Here is a 25,911-nt window from a genome sequence, read left to right on the forward strand (position 1 = left end):
TTCTCCATTAAACCAGCTCTAGAAATTAGCAAGCATTCATGATGTTTCTCAGGATTGGAAACCCTCACATCTTAAAGGTATACACTTGCAATCTTCAGAGTCCCAGGGTGAGAATGGATCTTCCCTCACAGCCTGATGATTGAATCCCTTCTATAAGATCTAAAATGATAGTCAAGACCTCATCTGAGCACATCTAGCAACCTCCCAAAGAAGCCTGTTTCAGTTTTTGCAAGTGTCTTTAAAAATATCTGACACTTTTCAGCCCACTGGTCCATATTATATGAAACTGCAAAGTAAGAAAGAAAATCCCTAACTGCAGAGTTTAAAATAAAAACAAAACAAAAACAAGGAGTACAAATCACTTTAGGACAAAGTTTTGCTTTTTACTGTGAGACTCAAGAATGCTAGCTGACCTAAACTTTAGGTGTCACTAGGAAAGTCAAGATTACAACAGGAAGCCGTTTGTGCATAAACTGCTATGGCAGGAAACTGATTAGTTCAGCAAAGAGACAGGATGCTTCTTGTTTCTACTGTTGTTTAATTCTGTGCCTCCTGCTCTGAGATAAAAGATTATAAAGTTGCCTACTGAACACAGACTGCAGTACAGGCACTGCCTGATGTTGCAAGGAAGCCGAAATCAATCAGCAAAGGTGAGGGGGTGAAAGGCAGTCTAGTAATATTATGTAAAACAATACTATGATCTACGGAATACACAGTTCTATATCATGTGCTGATAATAAAAAGGAGCACTATCAACATAAGTAGTAGGCATGCTTTGAAAAAGTGCTTCTTTGGAATAATCTTTTCTATGAAACCCAAAGAATCCAAATTGGATTGCCTGAAGTCTGCTGCTATTTATTACTCAGCATTCCACCCTGTGGTAGGCAGAATTGCAACTCCACAAAGATGTCCACAAGTCTAATTTCCTGGAACTGTGACTAAATTGCCTTACCAGGCAAAAGGAACTTTGCAATGTGATTAAGGTTAATGACTTTGAGATGAGAGATTATCCTGGATTATCCAAGTGTCCAACCTAATCACACGGTTCCTTAACATTGGAGGTCCTGTCCCAGCTGAGTTCAGAGTCAGAGGGAGATGCGACTACAGAAGGATGGTAGAGATGCATCTTGCTGGCTTTGAAGATCTGGGAAGGGGCCCTGTAGGCAAGGAATGTGGGCGGCCTCTACAAGGTGGAAAAGGCAAGGGAACAGATCTCCAGAGCATTAAGGGAGGAATGTGTCCGTGCTGATACCTTTTAGCCCACTCGAGCCCAGTGAGGGGCATGCTGCATCAGTGATCGCATCATGGTTAGACAGTAAATCTGCACTGTTTTAAGCTAAAATACCAAATGTGTGGCAATTTGTTATAGTAGCAACAGAAAACTAATATACACCCATGTCCTTTTAGAGCTTTTACTTAAACATGAAAAATGATATAAACTAAAACCAACTGCCACGACTTCAAAAGTGACTGTTTTAACAGATACCCTGGCATTTGCACATGACTTATAACTAAAATGTTTTTCTGAGGTGCAAAAAAAGAAGGTTCTGAAATAGTAGATCTCTCAAAAAGTTAATGAGAGATTTGGTAAGCACTTAAAAAGAGATCTGACAGATTTTCAACTTCTTCCAATAGTCCAGTAGACAATATCATTTACTTTACTTAAAATTCTTTTTGTAATTAAGTGGAAAACCCTTTACCCCTATGACTTCTCTCTTACCTTCTTCTCCCCTTCTTCCTCCCAACCTGATTTTGAAATTTTGTTAGATGAAGTTTTATAAAAAATATTTATTGGCATGCATGTTTTCTAGAAGTAATTGATAAAAACTATGAAAAATTCAATTTGCTAGTTGAAACTGCTGCTGTTGAACAATGTAGCATTGATTTACATTTCAGGCTTTATTTATATCTTACTGGTTAAGAAAAAAAGAGTAGGTTTGAAAGTCTTACTCACCACTTTGCAGCAAAGGGGCCAAAACCACCACATCAGACCGATACCCAAGAGCAGCAGTAACACCAAAATAACAATGATGGCTGCAATTCCACTAGACTGGAGCAGGAAGAAAACAAAAATAAGGCAGTCAGCAAAGCTAAGGGTCAAATCCCGGTGGAGAAAAAAGGGGCTACATACTAAGCCTGATAAGCTCAGGGGAAGCCTGCATGGTGGCCTTACACACTCAAGAGAATGAAAAATACCACATAGGATGGTCTGAACGTAAAACTTCCTCACTAAAAGTGAGTCATGGTGGGCGGTCATGTCCTAGGCCTGTGTCTTCCTTGGCAAAGGTCAACCTTCACCTGAAGGGAGCCTGTCCATTGTCTTTTTGCATCTAAAATGACACACTTTTAAATTGTCAGAGCGATCTCCTTTTCCAGAGCCCTCAGAACACACCCCACTAGAACGTCTCACTGTCATTTTGTTCCTTGTTCCCTGCACCCATCTCTGTGCTGTGAAGGTTAATTATTAACTATTGTGTGTATCTTTGCTTTATGTTCCATTCAATCCTGAAGACGCCCCTGCTTTGCTTTCTCCCACCCCTTTAATCTACCAACAATGGATTTCGTATAACTTTATTTAGGTCTCCTCCTCTGATTCTAATGATTAAGTAAACTGCAGAACTGCCCTTATCTGGAGCATTTTCTCAATCCATTGAGATTTTGCTTCCTAAAAATGTCGTCAGTTTGACTCAAATGAGCTAAAAATTTTCAATGGGTACATCAACAACCAATACTTTTTATTTTTTTAGGAAACACCTGAAAATACTACTAGAAGCCTAATAATGTCAAACCAGATTTCTATCATATTCCTTTAAATTCTTTAAATTGTATAAATTCCTTTATATTCTATTTCATATGTGTTATTATAGAGCAAACAATAATAAATATAAAATTTTGCAAGATGTAGAAATTGTTTGAAATTATGCCTTGCAAAATGTAGAAAGGAATGTAGAAAAGACCACTATTTGGGGTTAAAGGAAGGGTCCCTGTGGTCCCTACCTTTTGTCTGTGGGAAAGGATTATTTTGGTTACAACCATGATTCCCTCTAGGCAGAATTTCCCCAGATTATTTGGGGAATGGAACACTATTTGCTTTATATATTTAATGATAGAGCAAGTGAATATCATAAATCACCAAGAAGGTGACAAATGAACAACAGTGGTTCTTGTGGGCAAATGGCATACACGCACCAACAAAAGAATGCAATCTCATGTATCCGTGTACCAAAAATCTCCCGTGGCAGCTCAAGTACTATCTTTCCAAAGCCACAGTGGTAATTTTTCCTTTTTATTGAATTTATTGGGGTGGCACTGGTTAACAAAATTATACAGATTTCAGGTGTGCAATTATACAACATAATATCTATACACTGTATTGTGTGTTCACCACCCCAGGTAAAGTCTCTGTCCATCCTTTGTCCATTACCATTTATCTCTCCTTTACCCTCCACCTCTCCCCACCCCCTGCACCTCCCAGCAGTCACCACACTGTTATCCATGCCCATCAGTTCTTTCTCCTTGTTGTTTCTTTTTTTGCTCTATCCCCCTTGCTCCCCACTCCCAGGTCCTCCAGCCCAAAGGCCCTGCTCTGGGCTTGGCCTCCAATCTCCTTCATCTAGCAACCACCTGATTCACCCCACAAAGCTTAGCTGAAGCCACTTCCCCAGGAAGCCTTTCTTGCACCCTCTGGCTAGAAATGTTCCTCCTTACTATACAATGCAGAGTTCTCTATACTTTAATCTTTAGCACTTATCACAATGTATTTGCATATTTATTTGTTTATGAATAACTATGATTGTTGTTTAATTTCTCTTTTCTGACACTATTCATATGAGCTCTAGAGGGGCAGGGGCTGGGTCCAAACCACTTACCAATGTGTACTCCATGCTTGGCTATTTACTAAGAGAATGAACTCCAAAGAAATAAGACTGAAAAGCCACAATCACGACGAACAGTGATTACCAAACTTTTAATGTACAGCTAAAGTTTCCAAGGGAGCAGGTGCACCTTCCGAATCTACTCCACGGGATCCCCAGTAATAATGTTTTGTTTTGTTCTTAAGGGAAAGAATTCAGGGAAGAAACAAGAAGTAGAAGCCCAGAGATCAGGGTGAGAGCCACGTTTATCCAAAGAGCTGAGAGACAGAGCTGTTGCGGGGCAGAGCAGAGAACCTACCAGTATGTATCTTAGAGTGCCATTGTATTAAAAGTATTAGAAAGCGGAGGCCCCAAGAACTTAAGTAATTTGATAAAATGAGACCTCTATGATAATCCACAAAATAAGAAAGCTGGTTGTTCCCAAAGAAACAAACTCTGTGGAAAAGCCATGACTATTAGATCTCTCTTAGAAGATCACTTTGCACATTAACATTTTTGTAAAGCTCTGAATTGTTTTGGTGAAACGAAGTTTGACTTAGTATCAGCACAGAACTGTTCTTTTTTTTTTTTTAACATTTTCAGTATCCTACAGAACCAGTTTCTCTAGAAATCACTTTGTAAAATATCAGCATTGATTAAAGCTAAAAGACTTTCTGATGTTTAAGCAAGAATGGTAGTAGCTTTTTAGTAGAACATTTTATAATGAAGTATAATACATAATTACCTATGCCCCAAAAGACAGAACAATCATTATGTAAACAGTTATTTGTAAATAACTGAAAAAAGAGAAGAAACAGTAGTTTTCAAAAGGATTAGCAAGGAAGTGCTGCAAAATACACTTGGTTTAGTTAATCTGAAAAATCTTGAAATGTGTCATTTCCGTATCATCTGTTAGTATCACAATGAAACACGAAGAAAAAAGTTACCAGATAGTTGCTTGGAAACTGTCCCCAAACAAATTGTTTCAAAGATATTTATTATTAGCAGACTTTCAGTTTTAATACATCCATTTAACTTTTCAAACTGTTCTCAGGGGGACTGAGTGAAAAAGGTGATGGTGTTAAAGAAGTACAAATTGGCAGTTACAAAACAGTCATAGGGATGTAACATACAGCACAGGGAATGTAGTCAATAATATTGCAGTAACTATGTGTGGTGACAGGTGGATACCTGATATATCAGGGGGATCATTGTGTAAAGTATATGATTGCCTAGCCACTAAGCTGTACATCTGAACCTAATACAAAATAACATTGAATATAAACTGTAATTAAAAATAAAATAAAAATTAAAAATATATAAATAATTCTCAGAACAGCATAGACCATAAAATATTAATTTCAGAAAACTCCAGGAAAAGATTAAGCATCAAGTATACTTGAACAATTACACTATCACTTGTTTTCTAATTTTGTATATGGGTGGAAGGAGGACTAACCATGGAAGCTACTTAGGTAGGAGGTATTATGTTGCAAATTAACCAAAACGGACACCACAAAAGTATCATTTAGAGTCCCTGATCATTTCACTAAATTTATCTTTCAGAAGACAACAGGGATTTAGAACCGTTGATCATTTATTTCATTAAATTTATCTTCCAGAAGACAACAGGGAACTCCAGCCAAGATGGAAGCATAGATAGATATGCTTTGCCTTCTCACACCACCAAAAGAAGAACAACAAATTTAAAAACAAAAAATAACCAGAACTGCCAGATAATCAAACTGTACAGAAGTCCCAACCAAGGAGTTAAAGAAGAAACATTCATCCAGACTGGTAGGAGGGACAGAGACGGACAGCTGGGGTGGACAGGACATGAGGCAAGGTGGCAGCTAGCAGACAGGACAGTACCACATTCGAGTGTGGATAAATGGGGGAAACCACTGAGGAGCAAGGCACACCATGCAACCCAGGGTTCCAAAACAGGCAAAATAAAGCCTCAGAACCTCTAGCTATAAAAACTTATGGAGGTTGTAGTGGCAGGAGAAACTGCCAGCTTCTTGAAAGTGGGGCAAGAGCTGAGCAAGCAGCATTGTTCCCTCTCTGACTCCTCCCTCACATACACACCACAACGAAGCTACATGGGTTGCCCTACCCTGGCAAATGCCTAAGGCTCCTCCCCTTACAATGGGACAGGTACACCGAGACAAAGAAATATGGCCCAAATGAAAGAACAGATCAAAATTCAGAAAAAGAACTGACAAAGAAATAACCAACCTATCAGATGCAGAGTTCAAAACACCAGTAAATCAGGATGCTCACAGAATTGATTGAATACAGATGCAAAATAAAAGAAGAAGCGAAGGCTATACAAAGTGAAGTAAAGAAAAATATACAGGGAACCAACAATGAAAGGAAGGAAATTTGAACTCAAATCAATAATTTGAAACAGAAGGAAGAAATAAACATATTATCAGAATAGAATGAAGAAACAAAAATTAAAAAAAAAAATGAGGACAGGCTTAGGAACCTCTGGGACAACTTTAAACATTCCAACATCCAAATCATGGGGGTGCCAGAAGAAAAAAGCAAGAATGAGAAATTGAAAACTTATTTGAAAAAATAATATAATAAAACTCCCCCAATCCCTTTAAGAAAATAGATATACAAGTCCAGAAAGCACAGAGTCCCAATGAAGTTGGACCCAAAGAGGAGCACACCAAGACACATGATAATTACATTACCCAAGATTAAAGATAAGGAGAGAATCTTAAAAGCAGCAAGAGAAAAGGAGACAGTTACCTACAAAGGAGTTCCCACAACACTATCAGCCAATTCCTCAAAAGAAACCTTGCAGGCAAGAAGGGGCTGGAAAGAAGTATTCAAAGTCATGAAAGGCAAGGTCCTACATTCAAGATTACTCTCTCCAGCAAAGCTATCATTTGGAATGAACGGGCAGATAAAGTGTTTCCCAGACAAGGTCAAGTGAAAGGAGTTCATCATCACCAAGCCTTTACTATATTAAATATTAAAGGGGCTTATCTAAAAAAAGAAGATCAAAACTATGAACAGTAAAATGACAAAAAAACTCACAATTATCAACAACTGAACCTTAAAGAAACCTAAAAACAAAAACAAACTAAGCAAACAGCTAGAACAGGAACAGAATCACAGAAATGGAGATCACAAGGAGGGTTACTGGAGGGGAGAGAATGGGAAAAAAGGTCCAGGGAATAAGCACAATTGGTAGGTACAAAATAGGGGGAGGTTAAGAACAGTATAGGAAATTGAGAAGCCAAAGAACTTATATGTACATACCATAGACATGAACTAAGGGGGTCGGGGGAATGCTGGTGGGGGAAGGGCAGAGTGGAATAAAGGGGAGAAGAAAATGGGACAACTGTAAAAGCATAATCAATAAAACACCCTTAAAATAAACAACAAATCTTCTCAGGAATAAAAAAACTACACTTAAGTACTTCTTAAAAAAAGAAGACAACAAAAATAACTACACAAAGTTCACATACCCACACTATTTCCACATTGCTCTACCATCTACAATTAATCCATTCTTAAGGCACTCCAAAATGCTATTGCATGATATTTCCCATAAAAAGTTAATTTAAAATAATAAATAAAAGGCCATGTACACATATAGCAACTTCTTAGTGTACAGTTAGGGAGAATGAAAATGTCAGCTCAATATTTGGTTACTGATATATCTTAAACATCCAAATAAGTGTTTCGTATATAGAAAGGTGTATGTGTGTGAGAGAGAGAGAATAAATACTTTAATAAATGCTTTATAGAAATTTTTCTAGGCAAATACCTAAGTTCTCTTAAAACCAATTAAAACAATTCAAACATGCATCCGCCTACTTACATGGACACTCAAAGTACATCTTTCTACACAGAATTCTAAACATTCATGAAAAAAATCATGCAACTCTCTACAGGTTTGATTATGTTCAGCTCTAAAATCTAGGCAAACAGGAATATTAACAAAAAAAGAATGTCAAAGAAATAACATACAAACTGTGATATCCTATGGAAGAAATGTCAAATCCATGATCCCACCTTCAAATGTAAGGGCTTACATAAGATACATCCAATCTGTGACTGTTCGTGTTTGGGGTGAGCACAGCATTCCCCGGCAGACCTCTCCTGCACGGGGGTCTAGCTGGGGCACTCCTGGAAACTGCTCACCATTTGGCTGTGCTTTGCAACTTTCAAAAGTCTTCTATGAACATTTGGCTTCCTTTCTTAGAATCCAAATCCTGTGTACAGAAATAAGGATATGCAACTAGGAGATATGAATCTGCTAAAAGTTTACTGGTTAGTTTTTTTCTATGAATGTTTCATGAATAGCAAATTCAGAAAATCATACTGAGTATATATAAATAACTCAGTAATATAAAGTAGATGGACTGGGCAGGGTAAACAGGTAAAATTCTTGATGCCCCCCCATAAAGTCCCTATGAAAACACTGACAAAACACTATGCATGTCCAGATGCAACATACATTTAGTATGACAATATTATTATCTTATCTGACTCCAAAGACTTGTCTACAATAAAATTAATACCAAAATACATACTTTCTAAAGACCTACAGACCTAATCTTTATCATATTTAAACTAAGCATGATGGAATATAGGTCAGAAAAAGCAGAGAATTTCATGCATCCTGGACTTGCTGTAAATGCATGAATCCCAGCCCTGGATAACAGGACCCAGACTTAGCTCAGTTAACTATATACAAATTCAGACTCTCCCAGTTCCTTTGTTTTAATTTCCAGAACCATTATCAGAGCATGAAAGACTTCAGTCATGAAAGGAAAATAATTTTCATTGTTCACATAGCTTTATAAACAAATTAAGGAAAGGTCCAACCATAGACTGCAATCCTGTGAGCTGATACTATGCTGCAAACCACAGACTTAAGTGTCTGATGAAACTAGGTATGATTACACATAGATCTGCATCATAGGCAGAAACTAAATGCCTCTCACTTCTGGTTAGGCTCATCTCTGTTTAACACCAGGCAGCTGAACAGGTACCAAAGGCATAATGTACGAGTCTTTGTGAAGCCCACAGGTTAGCTAGAGAGATAAACCTTGAACAAAAATTACAAATGTGAGTAGAATGGAAGGAAACTACAATAGAAACATGTCAAACTGGAAACTAACCTAGTCTATCTAGGGTTCTAAGAGGACCTTGTGGAGGAAGTATAAGAAAGCCCGGGAGGGGGGGGGGGCAGAACAAGAAAAAGACAATTTCAGCTAAAGCACAGAGTTTGAGGATACTTGGTAGCACCTGAAGAAGCTGAAGAAAAGATACAAATACAAATTTCTAAAAAAGCAGCAAGTCTCTTTTTTACAGGAGGAATTAGTCATTTGTTGACCAGTTCTTCCTAAGGACGGTTTTGAACATGCAGCATGATAAGATGTCCAAGGAGGCCAGGGTGTAAGAGTGAACTGAGGGGTCCAGGCACCGACTTAGTACCTCGATGCTGGTCAAGGCCGTGAAGCCAAAACACTGTTAGGAGTTACCTGGGACTATATCAGAAAATTGAACTTGATATTAAAGTAGAAGAAATATATTTCCTAATCATCTTGGACACATTAAGTTTTTTACCTTCCTCTGCATCTGACTTCCTTTACTTTGTTGAAAGCAAGTTATTAATGTACAGTCAAAACCAGCCAAATATAAATAAAATTCAAGCTAAGAGAATCATAGAAGTACACAGACAAACCAGAGTCACTACTGTACTTGCAAAATAACTATAATCACTCAAAATTTTCGAAACTGCATGAATCACATGTTTTTATCTAGAAAATAATCACAGCAACCATGTTAAAATAAAACAGACACAGAAAGGGGGGAATAGGTCCCCACAATTTTGTTTCCATGAATTCAGAGTTGGAAAAAATAATCATGGAATTAGTGGCAACTTCATTTACTGGATTCTTCCGGAATATTCCATATTAAGGATTGGCAAACTATGGCCCAAAGGCTAAATCAACTCATCTATTTCATAAGACCTCACAAGCTCAGAAAAAATTTTTTTTACATTATTACATAACTGAAAAAATCAAAAGCAGAATATGTTTCATGAAATTCAAATTTCAGTGTACATATTTGTATTGAAAACAGCCATGCCCATTTGTTTACAAAAATCTATAGCTGCTTTTGCCCAACATGGCAGAGTGGTTGTGACAAAAACAGTACAGCTTCCCAAACCTGAAATGCTTACACTCTCACTTTTCACACACACACACGCACACACACACACACACACACACACTGCCGACCTGTTTTATAAAAATCAATTTAGAACCTATTACAAATGGCAGATTGTGCAACTGTTCAGACTGGGAGCAAAACCGATTTGGGTTCAGTTGTCAATTCTAGTGTTTACTCATTTGGGAAACTGAACAAGTAACTGAAGAGGTTTCAGAGCCGCTAAGTTCAAAGTCCCCCCTCTCTGGGGCACAGTAAGGGTTGAAATAAGCCCATGTTCTGCTCCTCAAGCCATGTACCCCTGTTGAGGGCTGGGCCCACCTAATAGAAAAAGTACCTTCTGACATTTTTGCATCAATGTGCACTAACAGATGAAGGTGGCTCTCTGTTCTTCAGTTTTCTGATCTGTAAATTAAGCTAATGGCAATAGCCTCCTCTTGAGTTTTGAGTATTATATGAAGTCATAAAGGGATTTACATATACATAGTGTTTAGCACAGTCTTACACTTAACCATGCTCAGAAAACATGTTTGTGGTATTACTTTTTCTTTTTTTAATAGATTTTATTTATTTATTCTTAGAGAGAGGGGAAAGGAGGGGGAGAGAGAGGAAGAGAAACATCAGTTGCCTCTCACGCACCCCCAGGTGGGGACCTGTCCCACTACACAGGCATGTGCCCTAGACTAGGAATCCATAGGTCTGTGCTGAAAAGCCAGTGAGCCACAGCAGCCGGGATATTCTTGGTATTATTATTCCAGGTGATTCAGAAGAGTGGTTCCAAGGAGGGAAAGAAGACATCTTTAACCACGTTTTTTTTTTTTAAACAGACACATTCAGACCTTCTGAGACGGAGAGAAATTACTGCCTAAATATCTCCTCCGGTTCTACCCTTAAATCTCTGCAACTTACACCTTGGTTTTTCCACTTTCAAACCAGATATATGACCACTTTCATTCATTCATTTAGCAAATAACTTTGGAGCATGAACCCTGTGCAAGAACCAGGCACTGGGAAGGGGGGCAATAAGCAAGATGAAAGCCCTGTATCAGCCTCTGAAGACAGTTGAGAAAGGCCCGGAGTAAACAGGAAATGAGAGCTCAGTGACATAAGTGCCTTCACAGAACTGAGCCCGGATGTTCTTGCAGCACCCAGACAGGCCTCTTTATTTGTGGGATTGCCATAATTAATCAATTGCTAAACTGCTGGTGTTTTCAAAGGTCTGTGAAATTCCAAAGCATCACCCTATAATAAGTAATATTACCAAGTATGTAATCTCACCTAACTAGCACATCTGAATGTGCAAAAATACTGGATATTTTAAATATAATGCTCAGGTGTTTTTCATGATTTTACCCACTGTCTTCTTCTATTCTGAATAGAGATTTAATGCACACATCAGCAGGTATATCTGATCAGCCCCAGTCTTTTTATATCTATAAAATAGTAATATTATTCCCACACACAGAGGAATGTGAGTTTGAATATAAAATAATAGTTACAGTTAATGAGAAAAAGGACTATCCTATGATTATCTTCAATATAAAGTAGATTATAATATTTATTATCCTATAACAATTAGTGTAATAATGAACTTCACACAAAAGTCTGTAAAACATCAGCCTGAACTGAAGCATCAAGGTCACCACAACCTCTCTGACCTTTTCTCCTTCGCTCTCAGAGGCATCTTACCCTGCCTTATTTTCATGTTGGAATTCTGTCCTCCTTTGGCTTCTTCTGGGGTAAGTGTTCTGATTGTTCCATTTCTTGAGCTGTTTTTTCTCTAATTCACTTCCCTTCCTCTATTGGCCAAGATAGCCTTACATTTTTTTCCTCAGCTTGATTAAACTTTAAACAGGTTTCTTCCTGATGACAAATTTCCTGACCTCTCTTTCTTAGGGAATCCACTTTAGAAAATTTACAGCCGCAAACTCTTTCTCTGCTAGTTTCAAATACATAGGTTTCCTTTAAAGTCACTTTCCAGTGTTCCAGACCCCAGGGGGACTGTGCTTCTGGGCCCAAGAACCATCCCTTCAAAATGTGACCATCACAGTGTCTGTGGGATGGTAGGAGCCTAACCTTGATGTGCGCTTTGCTCCAAGTTTTAACCTTACCTTAGTCAGGAAGATGGGGAAAAGATTCCTCTTCCTTCAGGTAAGGCCAGTTAGGAGGCAGAGGAGCCTGACGTTTCCTACACTCCAGCTCTTACAAACTCTCCAGCCCTTTGTCTCAGCGGAGCTGAGTTCAATCTATTGTAAGAATGTTCAATACGATTATCCTTACCTGCCTAGCTTTGTCCATTGTAATTTTTCTTCATCACTATATATTCCTCCCACATCAAGAAAGAAAGGAGGGAAGAAGAAAGGAAGGAAGGAAGGTAGCAAGGATGATTATAGTTATCTTTTCCTCCAAGTATATTTTTAAATTAAGTGGGAGAGAAAACAAATTGAGAATAAAAATATTCTTTCATGTTGAATAAACCTAGCATTACAAAAAGTATCTATCTTTATTCCTTTTTATTAGTTTGGATATCACTGGTTAATTATAAAGATACACAAAAATTATTTACATGATGAAAGATTTCAGAACTTCAGCGGAATGGGCAGCTTCATATGATGTCATTTCTTTTTTTTAAAAGATTTTATTTATGTTTAAAGAGAGGGAAAGGGAGGGAGAAAGAGAGGGAGAGAAACATCAATGTGAAGTTGCTTCTCACAGACCCCCACTGGGGATCTGGCCTGCAACCTAGGCATGTGCCCTGACTGGGAATGGAACCAGTGACCCTTTGGTCTGCAGGCTGGCGCTCAACCAGCTGAGCTATACCAGCTGGGCACATGTTGCCATTTCAATAATGACTTATTTCAGCCCACATACTTTCCAAGAATGTCACCATCTCTAAGAAATAATCTTTGCCATCTAGAACTACTTTGGTGCCTCCATATTCTGGGAGAAGTACTTTATCTCCAAGTTTCATGCCAACTGGTTAAACCTTTCCACCCTTGCCTGTACAGCCTGCTCCAACAGCTAATACTGGTAGTTGCAACACTTTTCCTTGAGACTTTTCTGAATGCATAATGCCTCCTTTGGTCACAGCTTCAGCTGCACTCCTTTGAATAAATAATCAAGTAGAGAAAGAAGCTTTCTAAATGCCTCTCCTGCCATGGTTCCACTGCGGAAGTTCATACTCTGCTCTGTCATCCAGACACAAGAGGGGACACACAGATGGGTCCTTGGATTGTGAATGTGGGAGCTTTTCTTTCTTTTTTTTTTCATTACAACACTGACATTTTTGTTTACTTCAATTTAGAAAACACAGACTGGTAGGATGAACTCCAAACTTTACTTTCAGGCTATTGATAATTTGGTCTAAATTTTCTATTTTCAAGCATTCCTTCCACTATTTTCATTCCAATCAAATATATGTACCCTCAATATCTGTTAGCTATTTATCTGTAAAATGCTTTCCCCTCCCCTCTTTTTTCAAGAACCTATTTTCTTGATTCCTCCATAAACACAAACATTTCTCTTATACTCTTTCATTTCTTGCTCTATCTCCCGAAAGTTTTCTTCCTCGTTAAAAGCCAGGTGGAATTTGATTGGCTACTCCATTCCATACAACACCTCCCAAATGTGTGCCTCTGATCTTCCTTCAGGTAAGGCCGATCCAGAGCTCCAGTCCAGAGCTCTCTCTAGCACTTTCGGCTTGTGTATTCAACTCCCTTTCTGACATTTCAAGGGAGATGACTAAGTAAGTATCTTTCACTCAACATTTTCAAAACAGAAATCCTGATCTTCTAAAAACTGCTCTACCTGAAGACAACCCACCCTATCTGCTCAGGTGAAAAAGCTCGAAACTGTTCTTCACGTCTTTCTCTCATGTCTACACCACAACTACTCTGTCTAGGTATCCATCCCATGGGCTCGACTTTAAAATATATTTGAATCCAATCTAGCAACTCCTCACCATCTCCACTGTCATCCCCACGGTGGAGCAATACCCCCCTCGCCTAGATCACTGTAAAGAGCCACAAAGTTGGTCTCCAATTTCCACTTCGGCCCCTACCTGCAAAGTCTATTTTTACATAAGAGCCAGAATGACTCTTTTAAAACATTAAGTCATACCACGTCACTTTCCAGTGGCTCCCTGTTTCACTCCGAAGAAAAACTCAAGTCCTCACAATGACTTACAAGGCCTTACGTACTTTGTTTCCCTCCCTCCACTCTCTTCCACTCATCTCAGGACTCTGACTCCCCGCAACTACCGACACTCCAGAAAACTGGCTGCCTTGCTCCTCCTTAAACTTGCCAAACAGAGTCCTGCCTTAGACCTTGTTCTAGCTGCTCCCTCTGCATGAAACACTCTTCCCTTGGGTGATCTTCAGGGTTCACCACCTCACGTTCCTTATTTTCTAATATCTTTTCAATAATAATTCCTTTGATCCCTTATTTAACATTACAACTTGTCCTTTCACTCACTCTCCATCTGACAAAACCAATGTCCTTTCTCAAAATTACCTTACTCTTAAACCACCTTAAGTCACATTACATTTTCCTGAGAACTAGCAAGATCTAGGAAGACCTCCTTACAGCACATAACTTGCAAATTCCGGATGAGTCATTTAACCCCAGCATCCCTACACACTGCAACTGTGTATGGTTACGTGATACCGAAAAGGTTTGTTTTCCTGCTTGAAACAAAAAAAGACAGGCAGAGGTGCAGAATAGGAAGAAGGATGGAGAAAAAAATGCCATTTCAGTGAGCTAAACACTATCTATCACAAGATTTTGTAATCTCAACCACATCCTGAAAGACCAGAAAACCTACAAATTGCAACACAAAACCTATAAATTACAACATGAATGGCAGATGAAAAGAGGGGAAAATATTTTCAAAATAGAAACAAGTATTGATAAAGAGCTACCCAGAGAATTCCACAGCGACCCAAGAGTCCATAGAGATGTTTGTTTTCCCTGTAATGTTTTCTCACAATGGGAAACACAACTATCTCTTTACAGGCAACATTGAGTTGTTTTGTTTGTTCTCTGGAGAACCAATGTCTCTCAAGTTAAAAATTAACATGGGAAACTATCAAGACATGAGATGTGAGAAAAGTTTAGCTTAGGAATTTTTTTTTGAAGGGCAGGGTTTTTTTGTGCTTGGATTTATATGTATTTTTACAAAGAAAATATACTCATAAAATAATAGCCACGTGGTCAGTCCATTTTACTGTTCTGTTTTCATGTTCAGCAATCTAATACCAAATGTTTTCATAAACCCAAAAAATTAACTATAAGGAAAACAGTGTCTTATTGATGGAGTTTATATTTCAAAACATTGACAGGTAATGTAAATCAATAATCTCAACTAAAATATAGTTTCAGTGCAGTTTCAAAGTAAGACGTTTTCAAGCTATCAAAATCAAATTCCTTATTCATATGAGAAAGCACCAACATTAAAATGGATAAAATAATAAGTTCACTCATTAAGATGCACTAATAATTTCAAAAACAGGATGTCTTAGATACTATAATTCAACCTCATAACAAAAAGCATTATTCTGTTTATATTTAATGTTTAAAAAGATAATTCTTCATTTGGAAATCATTCACCTACAAATTTTTTATTTTAAATGACTTAGATTTTATAAATATCAAAATAAGATCTCTGTAAAGGCAGCTACAGGGGGGACAAAACCTAAAATAAATTCTATACAAATTTTTCCTTGTAATGATCTCCAGCTTTATTGTTTGAACACTCTTTATTATAGCACGCAACAACACTGAGAATCCATAAATTATTTCTGGATAGAATTATTTTTAAATGGTAAACTTATGCATTCTTTTTACTTACACATTCTGTGGCTGTGACTATTAATGAGCTTGAGATGACAGATTTTCCTCCATTAAAGCTCACTGATACATCAAGAGTTCTGAAAGAAAATGAAGACACAATAATTAAAAGTAAATAAAAAAACTCGGTTATTGTGGAATATTTTTACTTTCTTACATAATTCAAAACCAGCCAGAAAGTCTACTCAAAAAGTCAAAGCTTTTGGTCAGTTAGCTCAGCTTTTTTCTTTCTTAGTTCCAGTCCTTACTGGAACAGCCAGAGGCAAATTCCTTAAGTGATATCATTGTTCCTAAAGGAAGTACTAACATAAGTGGAAACAGGAAGAAATTCCCATTTGTTTGTTTACAGTAGTCCTCTCCTTATATGAAGTTTTGCTTATAGTGGTTGTAGTTACCCATAGTCAACTAGGGTCTGAAAAAATTAAAAATGGAGAATTACACAAATTAAAAATTCCTAAGTTTTAAACTGCATGCTGTTTTGAGTAGCATGATGAAATTTCTCACCATCCTTCTCTGTCTGGCCCAGGACTCAATCATCTCTTCCTCCAGCTTATTTATGCTGTACATGCTTTTCCCCCTGTGGGCACTTATCAGCCTGCTCCATTATCCGATGACTATCAAGCTATCTCAGTGCTTGTGTTCACGTGACCCTTATTTTATTTAATAATGGCCCCAGTGTGTAACAGTGACGCTTGCAATTAGATGTGCCAAAATGAAGTCACTATGTGCTCCTTCTAAATGAAAGGTATATGTGTGCAGAAAAAATATAGTAAATGAATATTTAGGGTCTGGTACTATCTACAGTTTCAGGCACCCACTAACAACCTTGGAATGTATCCCCCATGGATAAGAGGAAAGTACTGTAGTTTCAACAAATTAGAAAAAAAAATTCCTTCATCCAGAGAAATGGTAAGATAGTTTCAGGTTCAAAAATATCTAAAGAGGAAAAAATATTCTTAATTTCCATTTAGCTTAGTTTTTCTACCTATAGATATTAGTATCATCACAAGATCATTGATTAAGAATATATAATTGGAAATTATAAACTACTGAAAAATAAAACAGAGAAAGTGATAATAAAAGACAAAGATAAACTGAAAGGAAAAAACCATCCTTATTTATTTGTAGGCACTGATTATAGATGGTTCCAAGATATTGGGTTGGCCAAAAAGTTCACTTGTTTTTTTCTGTAAGATGCCTCTAGTGGCGCTTAGTTGTCTTGAACTTCATTCAAAATGACTTTGTTAAATTTTATTGTGACAGCTATCACATCAGCATGCATTTTTAAAAACTTATCAAAATTGGTGAATTTTATGTAGCCATTTTAATACTGAAGATGGAAGAAAATAAGCAACATTTTCAGTATATTATGTTTTATTATTTTAAGAAAGGTAAAAATGCAACTGAAATGCAAATAAATATTTGTGCAGTGTATGGAGAAGGTGCTGTGACTGATCCAATATGTCAAAAGTGGTTCGCGAAGTTTTGCGCTGGAGATTTCTCACTGGACAATGCTCCATGGTCAGGGTAGACCAGCTGAAGTTGATGGTGTCAAATCCAGACATTAACTGAGAACAATCAACATTATACCATGTGGGAGATAGCCAACATACTCAAAATATTCAAATCAATACAGTTATTAGTGAAAATGAAAATATGTCTTTTATTTAAAAAAACTTTTTGGCCAGTTCAATATTGCAATATCCTGAGAAATGTAGAAAAGAGAGAGTGTAAATTTTGTCCATGGCTAAGAAATATCATAGTTAAAATGTAGTTCTGATTTCCTAAATATAACTTCAAATTATAAAATAACTCACAATAATTAAAATTTTTATTAATTTAGAGACCAGTAGTTTATTATTTGGGATCAGTCAGCCAGAAGTTAGTAACTGTTTTAAAAAATAGCTCTAACAAAATATCAAAGGAAAAAATGACAAGGAGATTTTAAACTATTAAGAAAACAGCTATTTTCAAAAGAGTTGACAAAAAATATTATCATATAATCATCAGTTGGCTAGCAAATCAAAGCTATCCATTCATTAAAGCAAAGATATAGGTAACATTTTGTTAATCTGGCTTCTATACAATGCTGTGCCCCCAATTCTCATAAAATATTCTAAATTGCAAAAATTAATAGCCAGAAACTTTGCCTTAATTACTCTGAATTAATATAATTTTGTTATATTTAAAAGATTTCTTCTTTATGTTTGGAATCAATTGCCAAATACTATTAATTATGAAGAGTCAGAATTAAACAGAAACAATCTCAAGCCACTGGTAAAATTTTCAATAATGATACCGGAGAGGGGAGATGAGAAATGTTGTTTAGTGCCTGCTACGTGCCAGATGCTATCATAGGCATTTTATGGACATTGTCTCTTTTAATCCTTACAATAACCCTTTCAGCAAGGAGTAGTTCCACAGTTCTGCAAATAGGGTACATGAAGCCCAGAAATGTTAATTACCTTGCCCAGAGTGGTAAGACTAGGATTCTAACAAATTTTGAACTCTTTCCATCATACTACAGATGCTTGATGAAATGAAAATTCTTCAAGTGTTTCTTGCCTCAAGGCGATATTTTATTTGGATTTGTACAGAAATGGAGCCAACAGAAAAGTAACTACTAGCAAACTTCTTCAAATGTGTTTTTTTTTTTCAAAATTCAGGAATACTATTAAAAATATTTCTTGTAAAATATTCTCTTCAAAACATTAAAAAAAAGCTTAGCTAAATCCACAAAAGAATGAGAAGTTGGGGTGTTTATATTAACTTAAGTGAACTTCTGAACTACTCCAAAGCAGAATGCCAAGTGGTTTACTTAAAAAAGAAAACTTAAAACTAATTGCTTATTCTGCAAAACTGAGAGTCTTGTTTTGTTTTGTTTTGTTGAAGACTAAGCATGATCGAATCCAAAAATAATCTCTTCTAGTTCCTAATTCCTCCACTTTAAAGCACATACCAGACAGCATGTGACATGGCAGACAAGGTTTCAGATGCAAGAGAGATCATTTAATTTATGACAATGTATGATGGTTGCAGGTAATCTTACTGATTCAACTTTCAAGGGATCAGTAAAGCAAAGTTTTTATCCTACAACCAAGTTCACTCTTTCCTATAGTAGAAATGCGTGTTGATCAGATCTTATAGGCAACCAAAATAACTGCACATTATTCCCAAATCTCAGTCCAGTATAAAGTGTCTGGTGTCATATAAAACTAAATTAAGGCTCCCCAGACATGGAAAGCCACCTGATGATTCTTTTGACACCTGCAGTCAATTAAAAAAATATAATCCTCACCTTCCTAATCAAAGCATTGCCGTCAACAACAGTACTAATTGCCGTCAACAACAGTACTAATAATGATGGCATTTATTGATTCCTTACTATGAGCCCGATATATTACGCTTATCTTCTCATTTACTGCTCACAGTAACTCACTGAGTTTGGCAGTAGCATTATCTCCAGTTTCCAAATAAAGAAACTGAAGCTTAGAAGACAACTTGCCCAAATATTGGGCTTCTCTAATTCTGTAGTCACTTTTACCCCAAACTACCTTAATCTTCAATAAATATTTTAGGGTGTTATATTTAAATTCATCTCACTGGCAAGAGTTTAGTATCAGTCTTCTAATTTTTCACTACATTCACGTATTTCTCATGACTAATTATAATGGCATTTATTATACGCTATTTATTAGTGAGTGTATACACATGCACATACACATATATATATTTGCTGGGAAATATTTTTGTAAGTGTTGCAAATGTGAAAAACACAATGTGAAAGTTCCTTCTATTTTTTTAAAGATTTCATTTATTCATTTTTAGAGAGAAGGGAAGGGAAGGAGAAAGAGAGGGAGAGAAACATCAATATGTGGTTACCTCTTACATACCCACCACCAGGGGCCGGGCCCACAACCTAGGCATGTGTCCTGATTGGGAATTGAACCAGCGATTTTTTGGTTCGAAGGCCCACCTTCAATCCACTGAGCTACACCAGTCAGGCTGAAAGTTCATTCTGTTTTTAAATTTTGTTGCTTCTTCCAAAATACAGTTTTTAAATCTTCAGGACAATTTTGGCACAGCTGTGAGCTGATGCCTCTGTCCAAAGCTGTGCTGCTCCCTTGCTAGCACACAGACTGACCAAGCCACCTCACCCTCTAATCCAAACCAGTAGCTTGACCTTTCTTTACCTCAAGACTCCAACATGTGTATTTAAGGTTTCCTGTCATATCCTATGTTTCTTCTGTTAGTATCTATGGATTCTCGCTTCTATTGCTATGTAACTTCTGCATGAGTGTGACGGTAGAACCAGTACTCTTATCTATAAAGACTTTACTATAAACAAAAATGTGTAAAGCCATGTTGTTTTTACTTAATTCTACATAGGGTGGGGCAAAAGTAGATTTACAGTTGCTACTTTGAACAATAATACAATAATTCATAAATAATACAAAAATAAACTCTGTGTTTCACATACTCACAACTATAAACTTCAACTATAAACTTACTTTTGTCCCACTCTCCATACAAGTGAGAAGTGAGGGGAGATTTCATCTATATTTGTCACAAGAATAAAATAAAACTTAAAAAGAGGATATAGATTCAACTCACATGTTAGGGAATAAGGAGTTTTGGGTTTTGAACCTAGTCACCACACCCTTAATCTTGCATTCCTCAATCCATTTAATGAGTATAATTGTACCCATTTCATAGTTATTTTGGGGAAGAGAACTTGATAAAATAATGTACATAAAATGTCCAACCCAGTGTCTGGAACACAATACTTACTCTATTAACTATGCAACACTTATTTGTCTAACAGACTATTCAAAATATTAAGGTAACCTTTTGATCCAAGTTAAAAAAAAACGCAGGAGAAAGTAAAGCAGCAGTGAAATAAATTTCTAACCATTTTTTGTTTTATTTAAAGAATTTTATTCTCCTACTGCCATATAAAAATAGAGAGAGCTAATCTGTTCACAAAATACCTAGTATATAATGTCATGAAGGTTTGTGTAAAGACATTTTTCAAGGCTATTTCCTTCCTGTTGTAAAACATTATCTTGATTAAACCCAACATTATAGCAACATTGAGCTGTGTGTTAAACCTAAAATCTAAAACTGCAGTCTAAATTGGTTGATGAATGTTTGCCAATAAGTTTATTCAATCAATCTCTCAACCAACCCTTCAATCACTTTATTACTAGTTAATGAAGTATATATTCATAAATTACCTATATAATAGACCAACCTAGGTTGTGCTTGATAACAGGGCTGCAATAGCCAATAAAACAAAGCATTACAGTGTAATCGAAGTCACACAAACCATTACAATGAAGGTGATAGTAACTAAAACAGGTAAAACACCAGGGGCCTACAGGACAAGATGGGAAATACAATGGCTCGGCCTTGCCATGGGAGCATCAACAAAGCTTTTCTGCAGGAAGACTTCTCTAAAATGAATCCTAAGGAACAATTGGGAGTTAGGAAAAGAGATTAGAAGGGAATCCAAGTAAAGGGAGCACCATTTCACAGGCTGAAGGCAAGAAAGTCAAAGAACAATCAAGGAACCAAAAGCCATTCAATGTGGCAGCAATATAAAGTGCAAGAGTAAGAATATATGCCTCCAGCCTGAAGAGAGCAGTAGGGGAAGGATCGTGAAGAACCCAGGATGCCACCTTTAGCCATTTGGAATTAGTCTTAACAGATTTCCAGGTAAGTAGAAATATGGTTAAAATTGTGCTTTACAAGTATCATTCTTGTTGCAGTGTAGAACATGGGTTGGAAGAGTGCATTTCTACATAGAAAGACCAGTTAAGAATGTATTTCAAAAAAAAACCAAAGTAGAATTGAAATAAAATAGTGGCAATGAAGGTAGTGTGAAAATGAAAACTGAGAGATAGTAAGGGCTTAGAATGCAAAGGACTGGGATATTTATTAGTTGCAGGTGAAGAATAAGGGCTAAACAGGATTTCAAAGGTTCTGGCCTGCATAGGTGGGTGGGTTTACATAGTAAATTCCTTCATTCAGGAATCTTTTAACCATTTTGAAGAACATAATTTCAGACAAAACATTAATTTACATATATATTCTTACTATGTAAGTTTCCTGTGTAAACTTACATAGGAAACACAGGAAAAGCAGCAGGTTTGAACAGAAGTACACGAGTTTAACTTGGGAACTTCAAATTTAAGGTGACTGTGGTAAAGCCAAATGAGTTAGCAGACACTTAGTGGGGATAGTGGACATCTGAATGGTGGGGTTTGAGCTAAGAAAAAGATCTTGTTGGAGATCTAGAGCCCATCTGCAGGAAAAGGAAGCCTTAGAGAAGATGGGGTTTGTGGGTCAGGAATCCAGCCATGGTGAAAATTGAGGGTTGAAGGGCTGTAAGCAGAGGAGCCTGGGGTAACATCTAAAAAGAAACAGCCAGGCAGGTGAGAAAATGAAGCTGTGAGACACAAGGGAGGACCTTGTGAAAGAGGCCAGCAGGCCTGGAGCACACACACTGCAGAGGGCGGGGAAGGCAAGGCTGAACACCAGCAGCTCTTCCCAGTTCCTTTTCTACAAGTCAGTTCTACACTGTTTAGACCTCCTGGCAAATAGCTTAATCTACTCTGCTCCATCCTTAAAAAACTTTTTTCAAAGTAGATGGAGAGAAGAAACCTAAACAACCTGACATAACAAAAAGATTGTTTGCAGTGCATTTTAATATCAATGATCACTACTGATACTCAATAGTGATAAAGCTAAATTCATTCCATATGAGAAATTATTCAATAGTATTGTGATATATAATTCAGTAAATAAAATTCAATAAGGCCTAATGGTCACAGTGCTTATATTTAATTTTTAAAGATGTCTGACAAGTCCAAAACAGAAGAGCTTAGCACCATATGTCAGAGCTACTATGATCTCAAAAATTTCACACCCCACAAAATATGACTGACATTTCAATCCACAGTAACCAATTTGCAAGGTATTCATTTGCTACTGACTTTATGCATATCCAATAAAAGACTGCCATTTTATGATCCATTAAAAAAAGATGAAAAAATTAAATAAAATTGTGAAAGGCATTTGCTGGAAGTAATAAATAATTTACCTTCAATTTGCACATACTGAAAATTAAACTGGCAACTACTCAAAAAGTTATTAAAATTAAAGTGACTTCAGCTATTTTGAAATCAAGTGCTACTATTAAATATTCTGCAGAGCTTTTTAAAAGTTAGCTTTATACGTAATAAAGATCACAAGTTAAACAATAAGATTTCATATTTGTGATAGTTTAAAGATTCTACTTCTAGTTAAGAATATATATGTAAATTAATGTTTTGTCTAAAATTATATTCTTCAAAATGGTTACATGATTCCTAAATGAAGTAATTTCTTGTCCAGCTATCTCAATATATATGTATAACTAAAACAAACATTGCAGTCAGGAAGACTGCTGGATTTCAGAAGGAAAAAAAGCTATTTTCAGAGATGTTTTGGACATAACACCTAAAGTTGTATTGTAAATGTTTTCAGTATGATACTAAAGATAACCTTTTTTTCACCAATTTACATATTTTAATAAAATAAAAAAGACACTTGAAAATAATCATGCAGTTTTTAGTTCCTTTCATTCAAATACATTAACTATCTTAGTGATAGTAAAAACTTTGATCACATAAAGTTTAGAAATAGATATATATGAGTTACATACATATTTAAGGATATCCTCTAATCATCATCATACAGTTGACCCTCTTTGAACATTTTAATTATCAAACACTTTAAAAATAATTCTAATTGTTAGAAAGATCTGTCGAATGCTGAATTGAAATGGGCCTCCCTCTACATTCCACTCTTTTTTCTCTTTTCCTAGGGGCAAATTAATCTTTCACATGACAGATCAGACCTGATGTTTGAAGGGAGCTGATATGTCACACCTGAACTCTATCTTTTTCAAAATTTAAAATTTTATCTTATTTAGACTTCCAGTCATGATGAAGGCTCCTCAATCAACCACAGAAAGAATTACAACTAGACTTCCAAACAAATAACACCGGAACCATCAGAAAATCAAGGTGTTTGGAAATCCAACAACCAAGAATTTGATGCCACGTTCCTCCAGATGGGTAGGCGGGGCAGAGAACAGAAATGCAGAGATGGCAGAGAGGTGCAGAGACACTGTGTGGCAAGGAGAGACTGTAGTGGCAGAACAGGCAAATAAAAATCGGGAGGGATGCCTTGAGAGCAAGTGATCCCAGCCTCAGGCCATCCCACACAGCCCAGGGTTCCACCGCCCGGAAGATAAATCCCAGTAACTTCTGGCTGTTAAAATCAGTGAAGGTTGGGGCGGCAGGAAAAAAATGCCAGCTTTTCAGGAGACTGCTTAAAGGGCCTGCATGAACTTAGAACGTACACGGACTTACCCCCTCTGGGATTCAGCACCAGGGCAACAGCTGGAAGGGCATCAGTTGAACGAAAGGAGTAAGTGAAGTGAGTAGAAACAGGGAAAGTGCCAGGCATACCTCCAGAAGCCAGTAGTGCAGTGGGTTTCCCACCCTGACAATTGCCTAGGACTCTACCCAACACAAGTTGCCCATGCCTTTTCTACATAGGCCATGCTACTAAGACAAGGAATCAAAGCAACTCTATCTAATACACAAAAACAAACACAGGGAAGCTGCAAAATCTAGGAAACAAAGAAAGATGGCCCAAATGAAAGAACAGATCAAAACCCCAGAAAAAAAGAACTAAACAAAATGGAGATAACCAACTTATTATTTGCAGAGTTCAAAACACTGGTTGTCAGGCTGCTCAAAGAACTCATTGAGCATGGTGATGGTGTAAAAAAGGCCAAGGAAGAAATGAATGTTACATTAAGTGAAATAAGGAAAGATTTATAAGGAATGAACAATGGAGGTGATGAAGCTGAGATTCAAATCAGTTATTTGGAACATAAGAAAGAAATAGGCATTCATCACAACAGCAAGAAGGAAAAAGAATTCAAAAATATGAGGACAGGCTAAGGAGCCTCCGGGACATCTCCAAATATACCAACATCCAAATCATAGGGATGACAGAAGGAAAGAGGAAGAGCAGGAGATTGAAAACTGATTTGAAAAAAATAATGAAGGAAAACTTCCCTTCTTTGGCAAAGGAAATGGGCATACAAGCCCAGGAAGCACAGAGAGTCCCAAACAAGTTGGACACAAAGAGAACCACACCAAAACACATCATAATTAAAATGCTAAAGGTTAAAGATAAAGAGAACATCTTAAAAGCAGCAAGAGAAAAGCAGAGAGTTACCTACAAAGGAGTTACCATAAGATTGTCAGCTGATTTCTCGAAACAAACTTTGTGGGCAAAAGGGACTAGCAAGAAGTATTCGAAGTGACAAAAAAACAAGGACCTACAACCTAGATAGTTTTATCCAGCAAAGCTATCATTTAGAATGGAAGGGCAGGTAAAGTGCTTCCCAGACAAGGTGAACCTAAAGGAGTTCATCATCACTAAGCCATTATTACATGAAATGTTAAAGGGACTTATTTAAGAAAAAGAAGATCAACACTATGAATATTAAAATGGCAATAAATTCACAACTATCAACAACTCAATCTAAAAAAACAAACTAAGCAAACAACTAGAACAGGGACAGAACCACAGATATGGAGCTCATTTGGAGGGTTATCAACTGGGAGGGGAAAGGGGGAGTACAGGAGAAAAGGTATAGGGATTAAGAAGCATATTGATGGGAACAAAGTAGACACGAGGATGTTAAGAATAGCATAGGAAGTGGAGAAGCCAAAGAACTTATAAGTATGACTCATGGACATGAGGGGGCATGATTGCTAGAGGGAAATGGGGTAGTAGGCCAAGGGGGGGTCAAATGGAAAAATTGGGACAACTATAGTAGCATAATCAAGAAAACATTTAAAAAAAATTTATCCTAATATTTCCATACTTGGCAATACCTTGTTAGCTACCCCTAGTAGTGCTTAAATTAGTTGTTTTT

General features: G+C 36.9%; 1 protein-coding gene and 1 pseudogene across 2 annotated transcripts in view; both read right to left on the reverse strand.

The window, feature by feature from the left end:
* ANTXR2 (ANTXR cell adhesion molecule 2) overlaps positions 1 to 25,911 on the reverse strand; it is a 153,771-nt gene that overhangs the window by 78,849 nt on the left and 49,011 nt on the right. For both annotated transcript variants that reach the window (XM_053655651.1, XM_053655650.1), the window contains exons 11-12: positions 15,907 to 15,985; positions 1,955 to 2,050 (exon numbers count right to left, since the gene is read on the reverse strand). In XM_053655651.1, coding sequence (XP_053511626.1) covers positions 1,955 to 2,050; positions 15,907 to 15,985 — 175 coding nt within the window. The remainder of the gene's footprint in view (positions 1 to 1,954; positions 2,051 to 15,906; positions 15,986 to 25,911) is intronic.
* LOC119057047 (10 kDa heat shock protein, mitochondrial-like) lies at positions 12,917 to 14,668 on the reverse strand (annotated as a pseudogene).

Source organism: Artibeus jamaicensis, unplaced genomic scaffold, assembly GCF_021234435.1.
Source record: "Artibeus jamaicensis isolate MK-2021 breed Jamaican fruit bat unplaced genomic scaffold, CSHL_Jam_final scaffold_1031, whole genome shotgun sequence".
Lineage (NCBI taxonomy): Eukaryota > Metazoa > Chordata > Mammalia > Chiroptera > Phyllostomidae > Artibeus > Artibeus jamaicensis.